The sequence below is a fragment of the Canis lupus genome, chromosome X, assembly GCF_048164855.1.
Source record: "Canis lupus baileyi chromosome X, mCanLup2.hap1, whole genome shotgun sequence".
NCBI lineage: Eukaryota > Metazoa > Chordata > Mammalia > Carnivora > Canidae > Canis > Canis lupus.
The window spans coordinates 121,064,600-121,084,689 of NC_132876.1; the positions used below are offsets into that span (position 1 = coordinate 121,064,600).

Consider the following 20,090-nt stretch of genomic DNA (forward strand, 5'->3'; position numbering starts at 1 on the left):
CCTTTTTAGAAAATATCTTTCACAAAGGCACACAAACATAAGGAACCAGGAATGAATAGACTACAATTGGTGAAAAGACTTTATGAGGATCTTCCACACATAATATTGAAAAATAATAAAGGAGATAAAAATTAATGAGGCATTAAACATAACAGTGATACCAATGTTAGAGAGTGCCTTTCACCTTGAAACCATTGATCAGGACCAGCCAAAACTGCTGGGATCTTTGCTTAGTCCTAGCATGTCTGTAACTCCTGATTTGCAGCAGAGAACAGGAAATGCCCTAATCTGTGTCTGAAAAGGGTTATCAAAGCATGAGATCCCATGCTGTGTTTCATCTTTCAATAAGATGGTTGTTAGAACAAATACATTTTATTTTATTTTATTTTATTTTTTTAAAGATTGTATTCATTTATTTGAGAGAAAGATAGCACGTAGAACCAGGGGGTAAGGAGGGGCAGGGGCAGAGGGAGAAGCAAAAGAGTATCTCACCCGTGATTACTTTGGTGACCTTTTGTTTTTTATTAATGAAAAACACGTATTGTATTCCACTCGTTACATATGCCTTTGGTGCCTATAAAGTGACCAGCATAGGCCTCTATTTGTCCAACCTGGTAGCAGCTTACTTTTCATTTTTACTTTTTATCTCCAGAGATTTTGGGGGAACAAATATACCAAGGATTTAGAACCCTATAATTTGCAATTTCACTCTATTCCCTTCAACAATATGTCTAGGAAAGGCTGGAGAGAGTGTCTTTTTGGCTAAGTGTTTTCTGGATGTATGCGTGGGAGGGGTGGTAACCAACTTTGATTCAAGAACTAAGCAAAATAAAAGAAGGTACTTCCTAAAGATCCTGCATTGTATCTATTTTGTAATATTTTAATCACACTATGTTGATTTGTCCTATCAAATGCCTGCTGGTTTAGCTGCAAGGAGATGTAATTTGGAAGATAACTTATATATAATGTATTGTCAGATAACATGACATAAATTATTACAGTACTATATTTTATACCTTACAACGTTAAATAACAGTGAATAGTCAATGATACAATGTTAATCCAGAAATAAATCACAGCCATGAGTCCTGAGGTGTTATTTTTTGTCTAATGATGCTTATCCTCCACCCGTTTCTTGATATGTGATAACAGAAGTGTCTGCTTTGAGCTTCTCCAGATCTTTAACAACCAATCCTATTTAGCAGTTGTTTTGAGGTCCAAGCTTGGACATCTAAAGTTCAGAGGTCGTGAGGTCAGTGAATGGACTTGGTCATGGAAAGTGGATGCAGTTTTATCAAGACACAGGAAACGTAGATTGTGGAGTATACTTAACATTTTCTGCTCTATCAGGAGTCCTACCTTTTTGCTTATGGTGAAAGTTAAGACTGGTCATCCCAATCTATGAAAAGATGCCTTAGCTAAGATGGCCCAGAATTCATTCTTGACAGGCTTTTTTTTTCTTTATTCATTTTGTTATATCTTCTTTGTTTTTTTCTTTTGTTGTTGTTATTAGTTGTTTTTAGTCTGAGAGGATCACTGTCATTCATTTTTTTTATGTAACCTTTTTTTAAACATTATTACCAACATCTGACCTAAATTGAGTCAATTATTGCTGCTTTTTCATCCCCTAGTGGTGATTTAAATCTCGACAATGGTACAAATCCATTAAAAATCAATTAAGACTTAAACTACTGGCTACTTTTAAAAATTCTCAAATGTTAATGACACAAGGAAAAAAAATCCATGTTTCTATTTTTGAATTCATGTTCTTCTCTCTCTTCTTTTAGAACTTTACATGGTATTACCCACTGAAGAGGGAATTCAACATAAAAACTATCTTGGCCTCCATTAAAGAGATCACTGAAGCACCGAAAGGCCTCCAGGATGTCGCATCTTATGATATACAGAGGGCTACAGTGTATTCTGCAGAGTTGGGTTCGAGAAAAGAAGATAAATGGAAGTTATAGGGAATTTCAGGAAACTGAAAGTTTCTTGAACCCATGGCCATCAACCCATTGAATGAATGCTGCATGTCCTTGAAGCACTGTTGACTTGCCACTTGCTGCATGAGGACTCACCAGGGAAGCACCACTTCATGACAGCCTGCAACTCTGGCCCCCAAACGTCAGTGTCCAGGGGTATGGGGCTGGACCACGTAAAGGATGCATTTTGTAGAAAGGGAGGTTACGAGGTCCTGGCATCCAAACAGGTTCCCAGAAGTACCTTGACATCTCCCTACCAAATGCATGGTCACCCTATTGCAATAGTAGGGTGCTCACATTCATATTCTCACTATGGATCCCATGCTTTTTTTTCATTGTGTTGACTTCCTTTGCCATGGTGGAGGTTTTCATGGTCTGAAAGGATAGGAGCCTCAGCATTTTAGCATCAGTTGGTAGAGACTCTTCCTCCTTGCCTTCTGTCTATCAAATCACTGGAGCAGCATCAATGGAAAGCCTCAAGCAAAGGTCTCAGGTAGCAATCCCTGGGATGTTCTGGCTCTGGTGTTCCTGAAAGTTTGCAACTAGGTTTATATCCCTTGGCTTAACGATGGAAGGGTCCAAAATCGTAAATTCAAAGTACAATAGAAGAAAATAATAATTTATCCAGTGACTGCAATAAACACAGTCTGATGTCTTAAATTTATTCCATTGACTATTCTTCAAACCAGAAGAGATGTGTGTCAACATAGAAATGGTCTTTATTATGGGGAGCAAATGCCATGGGGACTGTTGATTCTCCGTCACTGAAGCCAGTTTCTTATTTGTGGGACAAGGATGTCTTGCACAAAGCTCTCTCCTGTAAGCTAATGGCAACTAATACCTTTGTATCTACATCTAGTAGTCTTGATATCATAGTTTTTACCTGTCTTAGATGAGGGGCCTCCTGTAGTCCCCACAATGGGATCCAGTTCTTTCTGCACATTCGTGGAGCGACTTGGAGAACAGAAAGCTGGTTTGCTGAAGGACCACTGGGTAGAGAGGTAAGAAACTCCTCATTTGTTTAAATGCAAGCTTAACTATGGCAAATATAGAAAAGCATGTGGGAAGATTTCTTTTACAGAACACATTTCTGTTGCCTAGGATATGAATCCTTAATGTCTTTCTAAGTAGTGATTGGAATTTACAAACAGAATCTTCCCTGTTTTGCATGACTCCATGTGAGCTAATGTTTGAAATGCCTTTGGAAGCACTAGTTATTTTGTTTGTATTCCATGCTCAGAAAATCAGAGGGGAGGGTTTTAACCTTGATATTTTGGCTCCTAGAATGGTAGGTACATGAGAAGCTCTAATTTTCATCCAAGGGATATAAGGTGGGTTGCAATCTCTAAATACAGTAGTAGGATGCCCTTTGTTGCTATATTGTTCTTTTAATGGGACCTGAATTCAGAATTCTCTAAGGAAGTAGCTGAGAGAATGATGTTTAACCTTACTTCAAAAGGGCTATTCTCAAGTCTCCTTGAGTATATTCATGCCCAGAATTATATCAGGAGCTGCTGTGCACCACTTCAGGGACACCATTGACCTATGAAAATGTATCCATCAGCCCATGTCATTAACTTGGACAACCATCTAGTCAGTGGTATGATCTTGACCCTTGTAGGGGCCAAATCTAGGAATTTCTCTGATATCTATTGATCCCATTCATCCTAAAAGTTTTTCTCTCTTTTCTATAGTCTAACTTTATGGATGAAAGTTTGGCTTGTTAAGTTAGTGTCTGAATTAGATCCTGAAAACCTTGAGTTTGGAGCCACATGGGGAGCACTGGTTATTCCTTTATTTAAAAAGATGAATAGTGGATGCCTGAGTGGCTCAGTGGTGGAGCGTCTGCCTTTGGCTCAGGTCATGATCCTGGGGTCCTGGGATCGAGTCCCGCATCAGGCTCCCGACAGAGAGCCTGCCTCTCCCTCTGCCTGTGTCTCTGCCTCTCTCTGTGTCTCTCACAAATGAACAAATAAAATCTTTTAAAAAAAAAAAAGATGAATAGTTATTCTCTTGGGAAATTTCATTTTAGAAGATGATTGCCAAGAGTTCCCACAGATATGTCCAAATAGAAGTCCAGCCTATTCTGCATGCCATCATATCCCACCCCAGGTACATTCTTTCTATCCTGAAGTTTGCTGGAACCCAGTGTCCATCCGTGTACTGGCCCTGTTCCCATCAATAAGAGTCCCTAAAGTTATTTTTTTTCTGCCAAAAGGAAATACATATTTCAAGAGTCCCTTTGCACATAGCTTCATGCATTCTACAATATTACATGACACAGAGTAATTAAAACTTCTAGTTTTAAATAATGGCATACCTTCCAAAATGGTGTGATTTTACAAAATCTGCTAAATGATTCATGAATGGCAGCTCTTTTGCTATATCGTGTGAAGTCAAAAATCTATTGCTAAGAACTACAGGTCTTTAGAAGAAAACTTGTATTTTTTTCATTCAGATTTGCTAAGACAGAGGAAAGTACTCTGTGTTTAGAAGCATGATTACACCTCCAATGACCTCAGATACAGTAGATTGTGCCCCATAGTGAGTGGTAGTATGGTTTACAGACTAATTAGGTTCTGCAGAGAGATCAGTTTCAGAGAACAGGTGAGATCTGCCATTATTCCTAGCATGGTCCTCCCGTGGGGACATTTCTTCACACCCACTTGGTTGCTCACTAAAAGAGAATCTTGATACACCTGCCAAGGGACAATGACCCGTGTGGGCTCGGAATGGATCACCAGGCTGTCCTGCTGTCTGCAGACAGTAAGGTGCTGTGCCTATGCCCGTTTTAGGAGTGAAAGTCTTTAGGGGAAATTTATGTGAGCAGCAAGGTTTATGATCGTGTATCTCACCCTTTGCATACTTTTGGAGCCATTCACACCCGCCCTGCTCACAAGGACTACACAGCCTTCTCCTCACAGAGGTTTTCGGGACAAAGCTCTCTGTTGTTTAAGAAAGACAGTCAGTATATTTGGAGCGTTGCTGGTCAGTAAATCCTAGAAGTGAGTCAACTACACTGGCCAGTGCTGATGTGTGAGCAAGATTTTGGTGGTGATGAAGGATAGTCTATTGGACATACAAGACACAGAAGAAATGGAATCTGATCACTGTTTACCCTCCACACCTTAGAGAGAGCCCCATATTAAGCCAGGCAACCCCAGCCTCATGGGTGGATGGGTAAATCAAACCACTTTCCACAGAGGATGGGTTGGCATCACCATATAGGTCTAAAGCTCATAGACTCTAAGCTACGGTCACGAGATTCATACCTGCCTCCCTCCAAATGCCAAACCATGTCCCAGATCTGGAGTTCTGTTGCTCAAGGCACAGAGTAGTCAGTTCCCCTCAAATGTGTGAGGGTCTTCATGGTAAGATTTCTTCACACACTGCCACCAGTCAGTCCAACCACATGGGACATCCAGGTAAAACTCATGCTTCCAGTATCAGCATCAGTATCATGCTTCTCTCTAGAGAAGCTTCTCTCTTTTTTGGTCTCCTAGAAAAACCACATTTCAGAAGGGATTATTGAATCAATGTCCATATCCTTGATTTTGGAGTTAAACAAGAACTCGGATCTTGGCTTTTTGTGGGGACAGACTTGGATAGCCCCCGCTGATCCCTTTAGCAATACATAACTAATGTACTCTTCGACCTACAAGATGGATAACCCAGGGACGATTTGCTTTCCTCTCTATTCAACCCTCATCTTTAAAAACTGAGTGTATAATGGCTACCTCATGGACTATGAATGATCCCTTCCAGAATGTCTGGAATACCCCAAATACCGGAGGCTGCAGCTTTTTCAAGTATAAAGTGAGAATTCTATAATCTGATTTTCCCGGGAGACTCAGAATAAGGACCCTATTTCTGAGAGTTTTCATGCCACTTATCCTGAAACTAGAGCTTTTTCTTGGCTCTGTGTAAAGCAACCCATATCTCAGAGGCCCCCATCTAGAAAGCAGAGTTTATTCATGCACGGACGTTGGAACACACTCATAATTGCAATGATCTCAGGCCAAGGGAAACATCTTCCCAAGCACCTGGAGTCCCCTCAAGCCAGGGGAAGCAGGTGCTCTCTGTAAGTGTGAGAGTCCTGGGGAGTAAAGTTCTCCTGGCCTGCAATTGGACTGGGATGGTTCTTACCCTTGACTGTACATCAAGGGTACCCTTGACTGTACCCTTGACTGCACATCAGCATGACATGGGCAGAGTTTTCGTGACATTCTCACCTTGAACCTGCATCCTACCTTAGCGCTAGCATTTCTGGGGTGGCCCCCTGGCAGTGGTATTTGTAAAAGCTCCCTGGGTGATTCCACCGACACCGTGGACTAGGACTTCCCACGCCCCCGCCCAGGAGATGAAGTCTGCTTGTATGGTCATCACAACTACATCTCCTGAACTCTGGGTCCTCAGCCCCCAGGCTCTTGGCCCAGAGCCTCTCACTGCTCTTCTCCTTCTGGGACATCTGTTCTACAATGAACAAACACTTCCACTTTTTCAACCTTTCTCCCACTGCCTGGATCTTCCCTGGGGCCGCCACTGCCCTGCAGTGCTCTCCCACGGACAGCCATCCATCTGTACCCTGAGAGGTTCAGGGGAGTAGCACTTATCGAATACTTGGTCTTCTCCCTTCAGCATCTGCTCCTTCCTTCCTCTCCCACCACCTCCAGAGGCATGCCCTGCATTTATCTTCTTGCCGTACTAACACCCGCCTGAACTCCCCACTGTGCACATTCCTCTCTGTGATTTACACTATAGCATATAGCATTCCCATCAGATGAATCTTCCTCCCCTTGGGCAAGCTTTCCCGCTTGTCTTTCATGGCCTCAGACATCCCATGTCTCCTTTATCTTCTTAAACCTCTAGCTAATCCTCCCCTTGTATCTATCCATTTTCGGCCCACATTTTGGGCAGCTTCGTCCGGTCCTTCAAAGACATCATTAAGTGGCCCTCACGCAAAGCATTCTCATAGCACCTCATACTGTGGTGAGACCCATCACAGAGCATTCAGATTGCCTATTTACCGCAGTTCTCCCCACCTGAATTGATCGGGTTCTCTAGAGAAACAGAACAAATAGGATATCCATAGGTATAGATATAGCTATATAGATATAGGTATATAATACCTATCCATCCATAGATCTATCTAGCTAGAGAGAGAGCCAGAGATAGATCTGTCTTGATAGAAAGACAGGCAGATGCATAGGTGTATCCAATATATCTCTATCTCAATATAATTCCATTGGATCTACCTATTTAACTATCATCTATCTAGAGAGATGTGGCTCTGTCTCTATAGAGCTATATTTTTATTTCTATCTGTCTGTCTAGTTCTCTCTCTCAAATTATTTTAAGGAATTGGCTCATATGATTGTAGGGGCTGGCAAGCCCAAAATCTGCAGGGCAGACCAGAAGGCTGGAAATTCAGCAGGGATTCTGAGTTGCAGTCTTGAGACAGAATTGCTTCTTCTTTGGGAAACTTCAGTCTTTGCTCCTAAGCCCCTCAAATGATTAAATAAGACCCACCTCCAGGCCCCATCCACTCCCCATCCATCAGCATTATGGAGGAAATCTCCTTTTCTCCAAGTCTGTTGACTTAAATGTAATCACATCTAAAACATAACTTCAGAGCAACATCTAGGCTAACGTTTAGCTGAAAACTGGGCACTGTAGCCTAGTCAAAATATATTTACATCGCACCACCTGTCTCAAATATGAAGCAGAGTGTGGTAGCTGGCCCTGTGGATGTAATTATTTTGTGTATAACTCCTGTATAACAATAATAGTAGCAATGATCAGGAAAGTTATTGAGTTCATACTGTGTAGGTAAACTATACACAGACTAGTCTATGTGCATACCCTATGTGTTTGTTCTTAGCTTTTGCTCACAGTATAGTATTTGAACTTCACCACTGTCTTTGAGGCGAGTAGTTCTGCTTTATCCGAGGTGACTGAACTCAAAAAACCTTGATTTGTAAACCAAATGGATATCATCAATGAGAGGCAAGCTTGGGATTTAAATCTAGGTCTCCCGGCTTCTAGCCTTACCCCCCACATCCTAGCATCTTCCTCTCTTCCCCTTGCTTCTATTGTTATTAGGTTATAATCATGCGCTCAGATGTAAGAGAAATGTATCTTTTCTGTCTCTTGAACTGTTTCTGTAAATGAGTATTTATGAACAATCTTTCTCCTCTCGAGTGTGTAAAAAAAATTCCAAGGGTCGCATTAAGCCTGTTATAACCCGGAGCCTCTCTCTTGACCCCCAGCTGCCTCTTGTTTTAAAACAATACTTGGAAGAAAATAAATTGTTAGCTCTCATGGCAGAGCCTTTATGCCAGGCTTTAGGGGATCATTACCATAATATTATGCATCAGGAAGCAATTTTCCAAATGACACTTCAGTGACCCCAAAGAGCCTTAAATCAAAGAAGAGAGCTTTGGATTGTGACTGTTTAGTGCAAAAATAGCCATCGACTTCTGTTTTTTAAAATAATCAAGCAGATATCACACAGAGGACAAAGTTATTTAGCTTTTGGTTCTGTGGACTATTGTCTGGGTTCAAGTGGACATCATCATTTTGTTGGTGAAGGCGCCAAATTTGGATGGTATTAGGAGGGGGGGAAAAACAAATAAACCCAAGCTTAGAAATGTGTCATCCTTTCGCATGACAATTGGAGATTCTTGACTGAAATATTCATAAGACTAGATTATAAATGTCTCGGGAGAAGGGACCATATGTTATTCAATGTTTTATCCCTGCCTGCCTGATCAGTGCCTCATTCCAAACACAAAGGAGCCCAAGACCCACTTCTTGGACTGAGTTATTGAACTTCCTCAAAGTAGAGAATCAGGCCTTTCAGTAACGACTTGGTTTTCCTCTTTATTCAATAGTTTTGTTCTCCCAAATGCACAGAGAATGGACCTTCCTCCTGCAGTTTCCAATATATTTTCCAGAAAATAAGATGTATGCTAATGTCATTTCAATTGAAAGAGCTTTTGACTAGGAGTATTATGGTCATTTGAGAATAATCACTTGCTGTTTGTATTATGCAAAAGACTTTGTCTAAAACACTCTGTTTGTAAATAAAGCCCAGAAAGTGCCTATAATCTAGATGTAGGTCCACCATTCACTTCCTAGAATACAGTTCTTGATAAAGTACCAGAAGAGGCACGCTAATATCAACCACTTATTTCTGTGCGGTTAGAACAGTTGTGTTTTTTTTTGTAGGAAAATGGGGCAGATGAAGAACCTAGCAAAGAGTCTCCAAACATTCAGTTCCTCCTTCTCATAGAGTCAAATTTTCAGGAGACTGAAGTGATGGTTGTCAAGCCTGTTTTTCCTTAGAACATAGGACAGGAAGGGATTAAAACCAAGAACCCAAATGACTACCCTGGAGGAACATTAGTGCACATAGTACAAAGAACTTATGGCCATCCTCCTTGTCCCTGTGCGGTGGGAATACCTGGCTAGAAATGTGTTAATAAACACTCAGGATTTCAAGAAAATGCCAATCAGAAACTAACTCCATAAAAAGGAAGAGTTCTGCGCACACATTAGCTGGGGAAAGAGAAGAAAGTACCAAGAGAAGATCCCTACCAGCCTCGATGGGCCATGGCCCCCTTTACACGTCGCTCAAGCATTGCCCAGCGGGCATGTGGGAACATAAGGTGTATCCTTTGTAACCCACTGTGTTGCAGTAAGTCACAGTTCTCATCAGAGTAGGCCGTCAGTTGCATCATCAAAAAAGTCCTTTTACCTTCTTCCAAGAGTTCCAAATCAAACATCTTCTGCATGGATTGCTATGTCTTGAGAATCTGATTATCAGCGGTAATTCAACTTGTTACAAGAAAACAGAGGATAGAGGAGCTCCACGGATGAAGCAAGGAGACGTATTGATGATTCCATTCCATCAGCACTGAGGAAAGTAGCCCAGGGTAGGAACTAATGATGGTGCTGGGAGGATCCACTTGTCAGTTTAATCCTGAGGGCCTCGTGTGGGTTTGGGTGTCAAAACACAAAACAAATACCAACAGAAACCAAATCCAGACTTAAGAGAGTTGTATTCCAAAAGATTTCTGCAAGGGGGGAAAGCTACTAGGGGCATGGGATCTCTGGAGTTTGGGAGGATGCTCTGTGTATAAGATCAGCAAGAACAGTTAGGCAAAAGAGGATTGTCTTTTTATGGAGAGAACCAATCCTGACAGTCATGACCTATAAGTCTAGAAGGAACCAGGCATGGGGAAGTGGGATGAAAGGTGGCATAACCCAATGGTAGTGGTTTACCAGCGCTTGTTTTCCCCTGAGCCAGCCTGTTCTATATGGAGGGGCTGTCCTTGCTCAGGCTGAGGCTGCCAAACAAAAACTAGCTCAGTAAAAAACTCCAGGGCCTTTGAGCGAAGGAGAACAGCTGAGGCAAAGTTTGGTCAACAGGCATTTTGTTCCGGTGGATCAGTGGGGATGAGCTGTCCATTGTATCGTTCACAAGGCCAAGAATGGGAATCTGGAGGGGGGGTGGTGTCTGACCTTCTCCTAGGTAAACCAGCGGGCCTCCATGAGCCTTATCTAACCCACGTGAGGAAGGGTGGTTCTTTGCAGTCTGCAGCTTTCCAGAACAGAGGCAGTGGGGTAACTGCTTAGCCTTCCCCCTTTTGCAGGATCCCAAGGTTCAGGTAGAGTTCACCATTGTCCTGGGTCGGTCCTTCGGATGAATCTTGATGGGAACACCAGTACTAATGGTCCGTGCCCTGGCTGCTCAGGCTCCTTGCACTCAGCATAGAAAGAAGCAAGCTCAGCATGTGCAGAGGGAATGTCTTGAGGATTCCCATTTCATGAGATGTCCCCGATGCCGCTGTTATGTTGCTACGACTGGTCTTGGCTGTGTTGCTGAGGAAATCCTCAGGCACGCTGCTGTCTTCGGGAAGCAGTGCTGGAGGCCTCTTCCTTGACCCTTTGGAACAAAGCAATCGTTTTCTCAAGAGATTAAAAAAGCCCATTTCCTCCTGGAGGAAAATGTTGGAGGGTAGGGGGTTGGCCTGGATACACTGATGGCTGTATCCCCTGGCAAAAAATGTTTGCAACAAGGAAGCAGTCCATTTGATCCAATGATACTTTAAGTCCATGCATTCAGGAAGTGATGGTTAGAGAGAGACACAGGATTTGGGTCAGAAGAACTTGGCTCAGTCCCATTTGGGCTCTTTGTTAGCTGTGGAGAGACCATTTGCTCACCCCTTCTTCCATATGCCCAGGCATGCCCATTTCCAGTCTTTCTCATCATTAGGTGCGCCCAGGTGCCCAGGTCCTCCCAAGCAGAAGTGAATGTGCTAGGCATAACTATGGAACTCTGTCACAGGATATCCCTCCTCCCACCCCCCCACCCTTGCACTTCTTTCCAGCTGACTGCAGCGCTGATGCCCAGAGGGATGCTGCGAGAGGAGGGCTGAAGATGGTAGAAGCGTGACAGCTTGGATCCCTGAATGACCGTGTGGACCAGAGGCTTCCACCGTACCGCAGCACAAGCTCTCCTCTGAAGCGCTACCTCTGGTAAGTGATATTTCTCCCCAGAATCTCATCTGACAGAGATGATAGCAGTGCCAATATCTTCTGTTCTTGTGAGAATAAATTAAACCACACATGTAAAAAGCTCTGGAGCTATAAATTGTAGCGCAGACATCTATTGTTAGAATTCCCATTGATGTGAGAAATCATGGTTTATTGGTCATAGCTGAAGCTCTAGATTTATTCACACAGAGTGGGATTAGGCTTGTAGTTTTTAGAAAATGTGGAAGGAGACCAATGATCACCATATAAAGCTGATTTTCAAAACTCTGAATATTGGCTTTGTATAAAACTGAGAAACATTAAATCTAAAACCAAAACAATCCTTTGCAACAGACATGGAACGATTGAAAGAAATTTTCCCACTAGTTGAATTTCATGGCATTAAAGTTTTCAGTTTTGAGGGACTGTAATTATTTAGACATTTGCTCAGGGACACATTTAACAAAATAAGAATTTTCCAAAGTGACTATGTTATGTCGAAGAAGAGATCATGTGTCAGAAATAATAGAATCTAATCTAAACACAGGACCTTCTGGAATTGTCTTCTATTTTATAGCAGAGATTTTATTGAAAACTAGACACACTTATGAGACATTAATACCATCCGTTGTGCATGCCTGGAATTTATTGTGTGTGAATGCTCTGGTTGAATCATACATAGGGGTATGGCATTGTCATCAAGCACATTATATGGAATTAGTGAGAACATGTGTGTTATTTTATTTGATTTAAAAAAAGATTTCTCAGAGTCACACCCTACCAAATCAAAACACTGGTCCAACAAAATGTAATCTAACATCTCTACCAGTGGTTAAAACTACACCTCATAGGATAGGGAATGGATTTTGTGAGCTCGACAGTGGGAGTGTTATGGGTTCTCAATACGTGTGAAATTATAATAATTGTTTCTACTTGCCCTCTCTTTCAGAATCATTAATTGATTTTCCTTATTGTATTCGAATTAGAGTACATTTAAAAATGTTTTATTAATTGCCAGCATACTCCAGGCTCCTTGGCAGTAGCTTTCCACTCTGTAGAAGCTTGTTGCTTGTTTTTGTATTATTTATGAAGGGTATGTTTATTCTTTCTTAGCATAAAGAATACTTCTTCCAAGTGCTGGATTGCTCTCAGGAATAATGATGATGTGTTGATACAGAGAAGTGGAGCAATGTTTAGGCTCCTGCATCTGTCCTTGCGTCTTCCACTCACTAACTGAATTGACTTGGAAACTTGATGTAAATCCCGTGTGTCACTTTTCTCGTTTATAAAATGAGAATGGGAACCACAGCGTCTCCTTCATAGGGTTGCTGTGAAGATTTAGGAGATTCACAGAATCACTCTTGGCCCCTTGTCAATGTTCAATACTTGTGAGTTATTTTGATGGTTAAGCCTTGGTTCTTAGCTGGTTTGTTTATTCATGAAACGATTACTTAGCACTTCCCATGTGCTAGAGACAGTGCTGGTTTCTTGCAAATATAGAGATAATGACAAGGGAGCTTCAGTGAGCTTCACACGTGAAGGGGAGACACCATAACCTCCGCTCGATATTGTGGTTATGGCTGAAGTAAATTCGAGAAGTGCTAGTATCAAAGTAAGGAGTTCACAGTTAAGGTTGAGAAAGATAAGGCTTCACAGAGGAGTTGCTTTTGTTTTTTTGAGGGGGGGGATTTTCTTTTCTAATTGTATGATTTCCCTGCCATGCAAGTTTAACACCATAGTTGCATTGTACATCTATTTATGTACTGCATGAATATTTGTGCTTTATACATAGGAACACTAAGATTTCTTGCTCCCCTAAGATTCGATCTTTGTCCCTTAGGGGTTCTGTTGTCTCCATTGACAGTGCATGGTATAGCAAGAAATAGCACCATTGATTGGGCAGAGGAGATTTGCAAAAGACAAGTAAGAGTGTATTCCCATGATCATACTGGCTGAAGCATCTTACATATTCCTGAATGACACAATCCACACACTTCCCCATATCAACATCTACATACAGTTGTGTTTACATCTACATATCCCTTGTGTATGCCGATGCTGGTTAGGTGTGTGCTTAGGTTATTATACTTTAAAACATACCTACTTCTAATTAGCAAGGGGAATTTCCATTATTCTTAACGTATCCTTTTTAGTGATTTTTCACAAAATTCAGAGTAGAGAAAAGAGCGTATAATCCTCCAAATATTATTTTATATCAATGCTTACTGAGTGGACAAATCTTGTAGTTCATAGGTCACAAAGCTGGAGAGGCAACATGTAAAAAAAAAAAAAAAACTCATTAAAATCTGTTTTCCCATCATTTTTGTAGGATATATGGCCATAGTAGAAAAGTATTAATGAGAAACAAAAAAGTCAACTGTGATCCTACCACCATGGAAGCATCATTGTAAATGTCTGAATACACAAGTGTTCTGGCGGTAAGAAATATACACAGAGGGCAGCCCTGGTGGCTCAGCGGTTTAGCGCCTCCTTCAGGCCAGGGCGTGATCCTGGAGACCTGGGATCGAGTCCCACGTTGATCGGCTCCCTGCATGGAGCCTGCTTCTCCTTCTGCCTGTGTCTCTGCCTCTCTCTGTGTGTCTCTCATGAATAAATAAATAAATAAAATCTTTTTTAAAAAAAGAAATATACACAGAGCTAAGTGTCAAAAAAGAGGATGAAGATCTCCAAGACAGTAAGAGATACCCAGCTGTGTAGTCTAGAATTTAATCTTATTCAAAAAAAGGGATCTGGTCTTTGCCCATTAGCTTCTGGAAGTGACTCCTGAGCCCTTGGAATGTCCTGCCTGAGAAGGGTATCTTTTTTTTACCCCTGGGGCTCTGGGTCACTTGGTTGTGTAACACTGTGATTTAGGGTAGGGGTGCTGATCATGCTAGAAAACCTAATGGAATGACAGAGTGTAGAGGCTTTGGGGTATACAGTATCAGCTTGTCTTCCTGAGTGGCTGGAGACTAAGGTCAGCCACATGGTTAGCCTATTGTTTTTACATGATGGAGCCCCCATAAAAACTCTGGACACCAAGTCTCAGGCAAGCATTCCTACTTGGCAATACCCCTGTGTGTAGTCACACATCAGTGCTGGGAATGTAATACTGCCCATGTGTCTTCAGGGAGAGGATACCTGGAAGCTCTGCATTTGCAGTTTTCCCTTTGCATCTCTACCTGCCTTCTCCCTTTGCTGATTTCCATGTGTACCCTTTCCCTGTGGTAAACCATAACTGTGAGGAAAACAACTTTCTGTGCTATCTGTGAGTCCTTCTATAGAATTACTGAACCTGAAGGTGGTCTGGGGAAACCTCCCAGAGCTTGCTATTAGCATCAGAAGTGATAACCATCTTGAGGACTGCTCCCTCTGCCTTGGTGGTTGGCTAACTTCTGCATGGGCTTGTAGTCAAATGGAACAGGAGGCCACAGGATGGGGTCAAAGTCAGGAGGTGAGATGTGGTGAGCAGGATATAATGCATGGGTCCAGCCAAGAAGCCAGAGACCATTCCTGGGAGTTTCCTAGCATAAGGACTGTTATTCAGGGCTGGAACTTATTTCCTCTCCATGGCATGGTGCATGGATGGGTAACTCTTTAAAAGGCTGGATGAAGGGGAGTAAAGACCGCCATGTGGTGCTAGTGAATGCTAGGAACAGCACACTCAGTACAACAGAGAAGATGTCATTGTGGGCATCATAGTCAGTGGGAGCTTCCTGGAGGAGGTGGGCTTTAGCTTGGAGGATGAATGATATTTGGCAAAGTCATTTGGAGAGTCGGCTGCAGGAGTGAACATCCCAGGCACTGATGTTTAGGAAATGCTTATAGTACAGGGCATAGACCTTTCTTTGTTGGGGGATGGGTGGGATTGGACCCATGTAGTAGAGTGACAAAGTCAAATTTGAAAAGTTTGTGGGTGATCTTGAACCTCTGGGTAAAGAATCTGGGTTCTCTTATACCTGTTTTATTACTTACTGCCTTTAACTATGGCCTTGGGAAAATTAGCTTCTTCATTTGAAAAAACAGTCTGTTAATATTTAATTTAGAGAACTCTTGTGAAATGTAAGTAGGAAATATATATAAAATATTTATTACTTTCCCTCACACCGTGGAGATGCTCAAAATATGGGTTTCCTTTTATCCCAACCAAGAATAGCCTGCAGGTTTAAGCAGGAGAGTTCTATGAGAGATATGGTATGTAAGATTTTTTTTTTTCTTTTGGAAGAAAACAACAAAGATGAAATTGAATTAGAAATAAATTGAAAACAGAGAAAAGGAATAAATAAATAAATAAATAAATAAATAAATAAATAAATCTTTAGATATTCTGGAAATTGATACTTAAAAAAAAAAAAATCCCCTGGTCACACAACACAAGAAATGATGAACAGTAGAGAAACTCAACAGATGCTGTCTTTACCAAGTGACCCTGGTTAACATCATTAGTGATGAGTCATATGGAAATCATGGACTTCTGATAGGACATGATGAGAAGGGCATCTCACCTCTGAGGACTTCTTTCCCAGAACACGTATGTGCAGTTTAATCATTAGAAAGCATCAGACAAACCCAGGTTGAAGGATATTCTTAAAAAAATCTCTAATCATCAAGGTCATAAAAAGCACGGAAATTCTCAGAAATTGTCATGGTGCAGAGGAGACTAGGAGGCTAAATGCAGTGTAGTATCCTGGATGCGATCCTGGAACAGAGAAATCTCGTTTTTGGAAAAACTGGAGAAATCCTCATAAAGTCTATAAATATAGTTAATAGTAGTGTCCCAAGTTGGCTGCATAGTTTGGGCAAGCAGGCCATGGTCATGTAATATGTTAACATTAGGAGAAGCTAGGTAGAGTGTGTGAGAAATCTCCATGCTATCTTTATAACTTTTCTGTAAATCCAAAATATTTCCAAAATAAAAAACAAGATAAAAAGTGTTAAGTAAAGGAAAATTACTCCTGATTTGCTGTAGGCTGTACAAAGCAATTTACTGCCAAGTAAAGCACTCTAATCAAGAGCTCCAGTATCTGAAGGCAGGAGAAGATGGACATGGCAGGTCAAGAAGAAAGAGAATTTGCCCTTCCTCTGCCTTTTCATTCCATTCAAACCCCCAGTGATTGGATGAGGCCCACACACATTGCTGAATGTGGATCTTCTTTACTCAGGATACTGATTCAAATGCTCATTTCTTGCAGAAACATCCTCAAAGACACACCAAGAAGCAACATTTTATCAGCTATCTGAGCATCCCTTAGACTGGTTAATTTGACATAGAACTGTCACATCAGTGTCTAAGAGAAACTAAATGATTTCTAAATAGCCACTTAAAGGGGAGCAGCACTCTTTGGTTTTGTGGAGCATGGAGTTTGATAGGGCATATGGGTTTAATGCCGTGTGGCCTGGCTTCAATGAGGGGGATGAAGATCATTAAAGGAGGAAAGAGACAAGAGAGGAGAATAGGAGATGGAAATTTTTAACAGGCATACAAGGTGACAAAGATCTGGAGGATAAAAAGCTGTGAAATGTGTGAAGTCGGTCCTCCTTTGTCTCACTTATGATATCTTTAATAAAAGTCTACAAAGTAAATTCAAAAAAATTCTTTAGGTGGCTGGATTTCCCATGGAGATTGGTGAGGGAGACAAATTTCTAAATGCCATTTGTATTGTGGGTTGGTAAGGGGGGTACATTCTGGGTTGTTGATAAAGTGCAGTTATCTAGAATGAATGGTCCTTGGTTTATACCTTCCTGTTATATCATGGCATCATGGGTTGACTTCACGTGACACAGCTCTTGACTTCTATGCAGTGAAGAGGGTTGACCTAGGAAACACCAATTTTACCTGCCTCCATCACTACCACAAAATTGGCTAGTGTGCCTATGTTCTTAAATTGTGATTTTTGTCTTGCCTCCTAGCAGGGCATGATGCCACTTAGTTGGTTCAATTTTTGTACCGTCAGGTTCCAGACCTACTAGATTCTAGCACCCTGGAACATCTCTTTCTTTACTGTTTGCTTCACTTCAGGGACATTTCATTCTGTTGTCATTACACAATCTACAATCTGGGATAAAAAAATGAGTATACCCAGAAACATTGCGCAAGTTGGCCATATGATGTGCAAAGTATGGAAAATTCTCATGGGTGTGAAAATATTATTCTTTCCCTCAGCACTGTAAGCCTTCAAATTCAGGCATGGTTCAGGCAGCATTGGTTCACCTGAGAGCTTGTAGGAAATGTAGAATCTCAGGTCCCTTCCCCACCAAGATCTGTGGAATCAGAATCTATAATTTTAACAAGACCCCTAGTGGATTTGTGTGCACATTAATGTTTGAGAAGCTCTGCTCCACCGTATGAAATGTGAAAGCTCAGCTGCCCCTACCAGTGAAGGGAGAAGGAAGCAAAGGAGACCAGAGTTGGTACTTGAGAGCCTGACCCTGGAGTTGAAAAAGCAGAGTTCTAACCCCTACTTTCTTTATTTTCTAAGAGCCTCAGAAGAGTTTCATCCTAAGACCAAGATGTCAGTTTAACATAAGGACCTTTATTCAAACAGTGATTGAGAAAGGCGATCCTTTCCTCCCCTTTTCTAAAGCCTGCAAATATCTGTCAGAACCAAAGGATCATTTTTTTTTTTTTTTTAGGTGAGTTCTCTCCTGAATATAAAAATAGTCCATTTGTGTGCTAGGAGAAAGGGCTTTGCTCTGTCGGGGGCCTCCTCATTTGTTTTATCTGCAGTCTCCAGTCATGGAGGTATGGGGGGCTACAAATCGTGTTTGACACTCAATTTTCCTCCTGTTCTTTTTCCTTTCAAAAGGCTGGATGTGAAAGTTAGTGGGTTTAAAAAAAAAAAAAAAAAAACGTATTGTTGGAAAGCCTGGAGGTGAATGTTGTGGAAAGAGGCTCAATGTGTGTAAAGGACAAATAGAATTGTCTGCATCTCAGCATTGCTCTGTAACTTCAACCATGGTCAAATTAAGAATGATATGGCCCACAATATTCATTCCGTTTAAATGACCTAATATTTTTTAAAGCCCATTTTATGTGGTTACTGCTTGAATTGATAGCCTCAGTGATAAGATATGATAACAATACATGTTCATGTCACTCCCCATCTGTAGCCACTCTACTCTTAAATGTGCCATCTGTGTTTGTTGACTTTGGGCCAAGATTCTACATGCACCTCTTAATATATGTCCTCTTTGCCAAATATCAGATCAGTACATGTTCATTCTAAACCTAGGAAGTGTCTATGAGCATAAAGAATGCGATGATGTTCTACAATGATCCTACCACTGGAATGACTGATGTTTACATTTTATAGCACAACCTTCCATATTGCCTTCATTATAGCAAGACCTGGAGAATATCCTTCCACAACACAGGATCCTTAAATAAAATGTCTTTATGAATTTAAAATATATATATATATATATTTGTTCACATCTTTCTGTACAAATTCATAGTGTTCTTTGATATCATTGTTACTGACCAGACATGACTTTGTCAATATTACAGCCTTTGTCTCATCTAACTGACATTATTGGGCACTTAACGTATTGTCAGTGTATCTTCATAGATTTTATTTTTTTAAATTTTCATCTTTGTTAATATAGTCTTCTCATGTTCTTTTGACCATTCAGATTTCCTCCTTACATTTTCCCCCCTGACTTTTTAATTAATGTTTCCTAGTTTTTATAGTTTGAAAACAGGTAAAATACAGATACATTCCATTTGAAAGCCCATAAAGAAAAAATGCTAAAATATTTGTTTATAAAGACCCCCCAAAATGAGAAAAGTACAGAAGTATAAATGTAAATTGGAAAACCTATCTCCTCATTTCCAGTTTTCTTGCAAGCTCTTCCTCTGAATTCCCTCTTGATGGGGTAATGACCTCTTGGCTCTATGTTGTACCAGACTTTTTAGTAAGCACATACAATGTAGTATCATCACCTCTAGTATGTTTTTCAAATGATGTGGAATCATCCCAAATATTCTGCTACATGTACATATTAGATATCCTTCTCTTCAGTGCACGCAGATGGGGCTACACTATGGTAATCACATTTACATGCCCCTGGACATTGAAGCCCTTGGACACATATGCACACCTGTGTGCATCTCAGTGTTGGAAGCACCCAAACAGCTCTTGGGAAGTGCCGGGAGTCTTCCACAATCTATCACTTTGTGTGCTCAGAGGAGGTGACCAGCTGAATACAGGCAGGGAAGTTGTGTGTCTGGGACACATTTCTGCTGTGAAGAACAGAAGCCCCCTTTCTGACCTAGATCCAAAAGGCAGCATTGCCATCTGCTTTCCTCTTTTGATGGAGCATGTCCGGCTTTGAGTGGGCACTGTATGCACCATCTCTTCTGAATTCTAGAGGCAGTGACAATTCTGTGGATGGGAGCTACTTTGCCAAGACTCTTCAGATCGCCTAATTTCACATGCCTAGAAAGGTGAGAAGGTAGCACCAGCAGAACTGGCATGGGGCCATAGTCAATGGTGGTAAAAAAACAATGGAGATGAGTTTCAGAAGACTCACTAAAGAATCACTGTGAAAGGATCACTCCAGTTAGAG

The 20,090-nt window shown here is 41.3% G+C and overlaps 1 protein-coding gene across 1 annotated transcript in view; it reads left to right on the top strand.

Annotated features, from left to right (window-relative positions):
- Nucleotides 1-2,595, top strand: part of LOC140627986 (pseudouridine-5'-phosphatase) — a 134,196-nt gene extending 131,601 nt beyond the window's left edge. The window contains exon 4 of the mRNA XM_072816682.1: nucleotides 1,788-2,595. Coding sequence (XP_072672783.1) covers nucleotides 1,788-1,967 — 180 coding nt within the window. The 3' untranslated portion in view covers nucleotides 1,968-2,595. The remainder of the gene's footprint in view (nucleotides 1-1,787) is intronic.
- The last annotated feature ends 17,495 nt before the right edge of the window (nucleotides 2,596-20,090 follow it).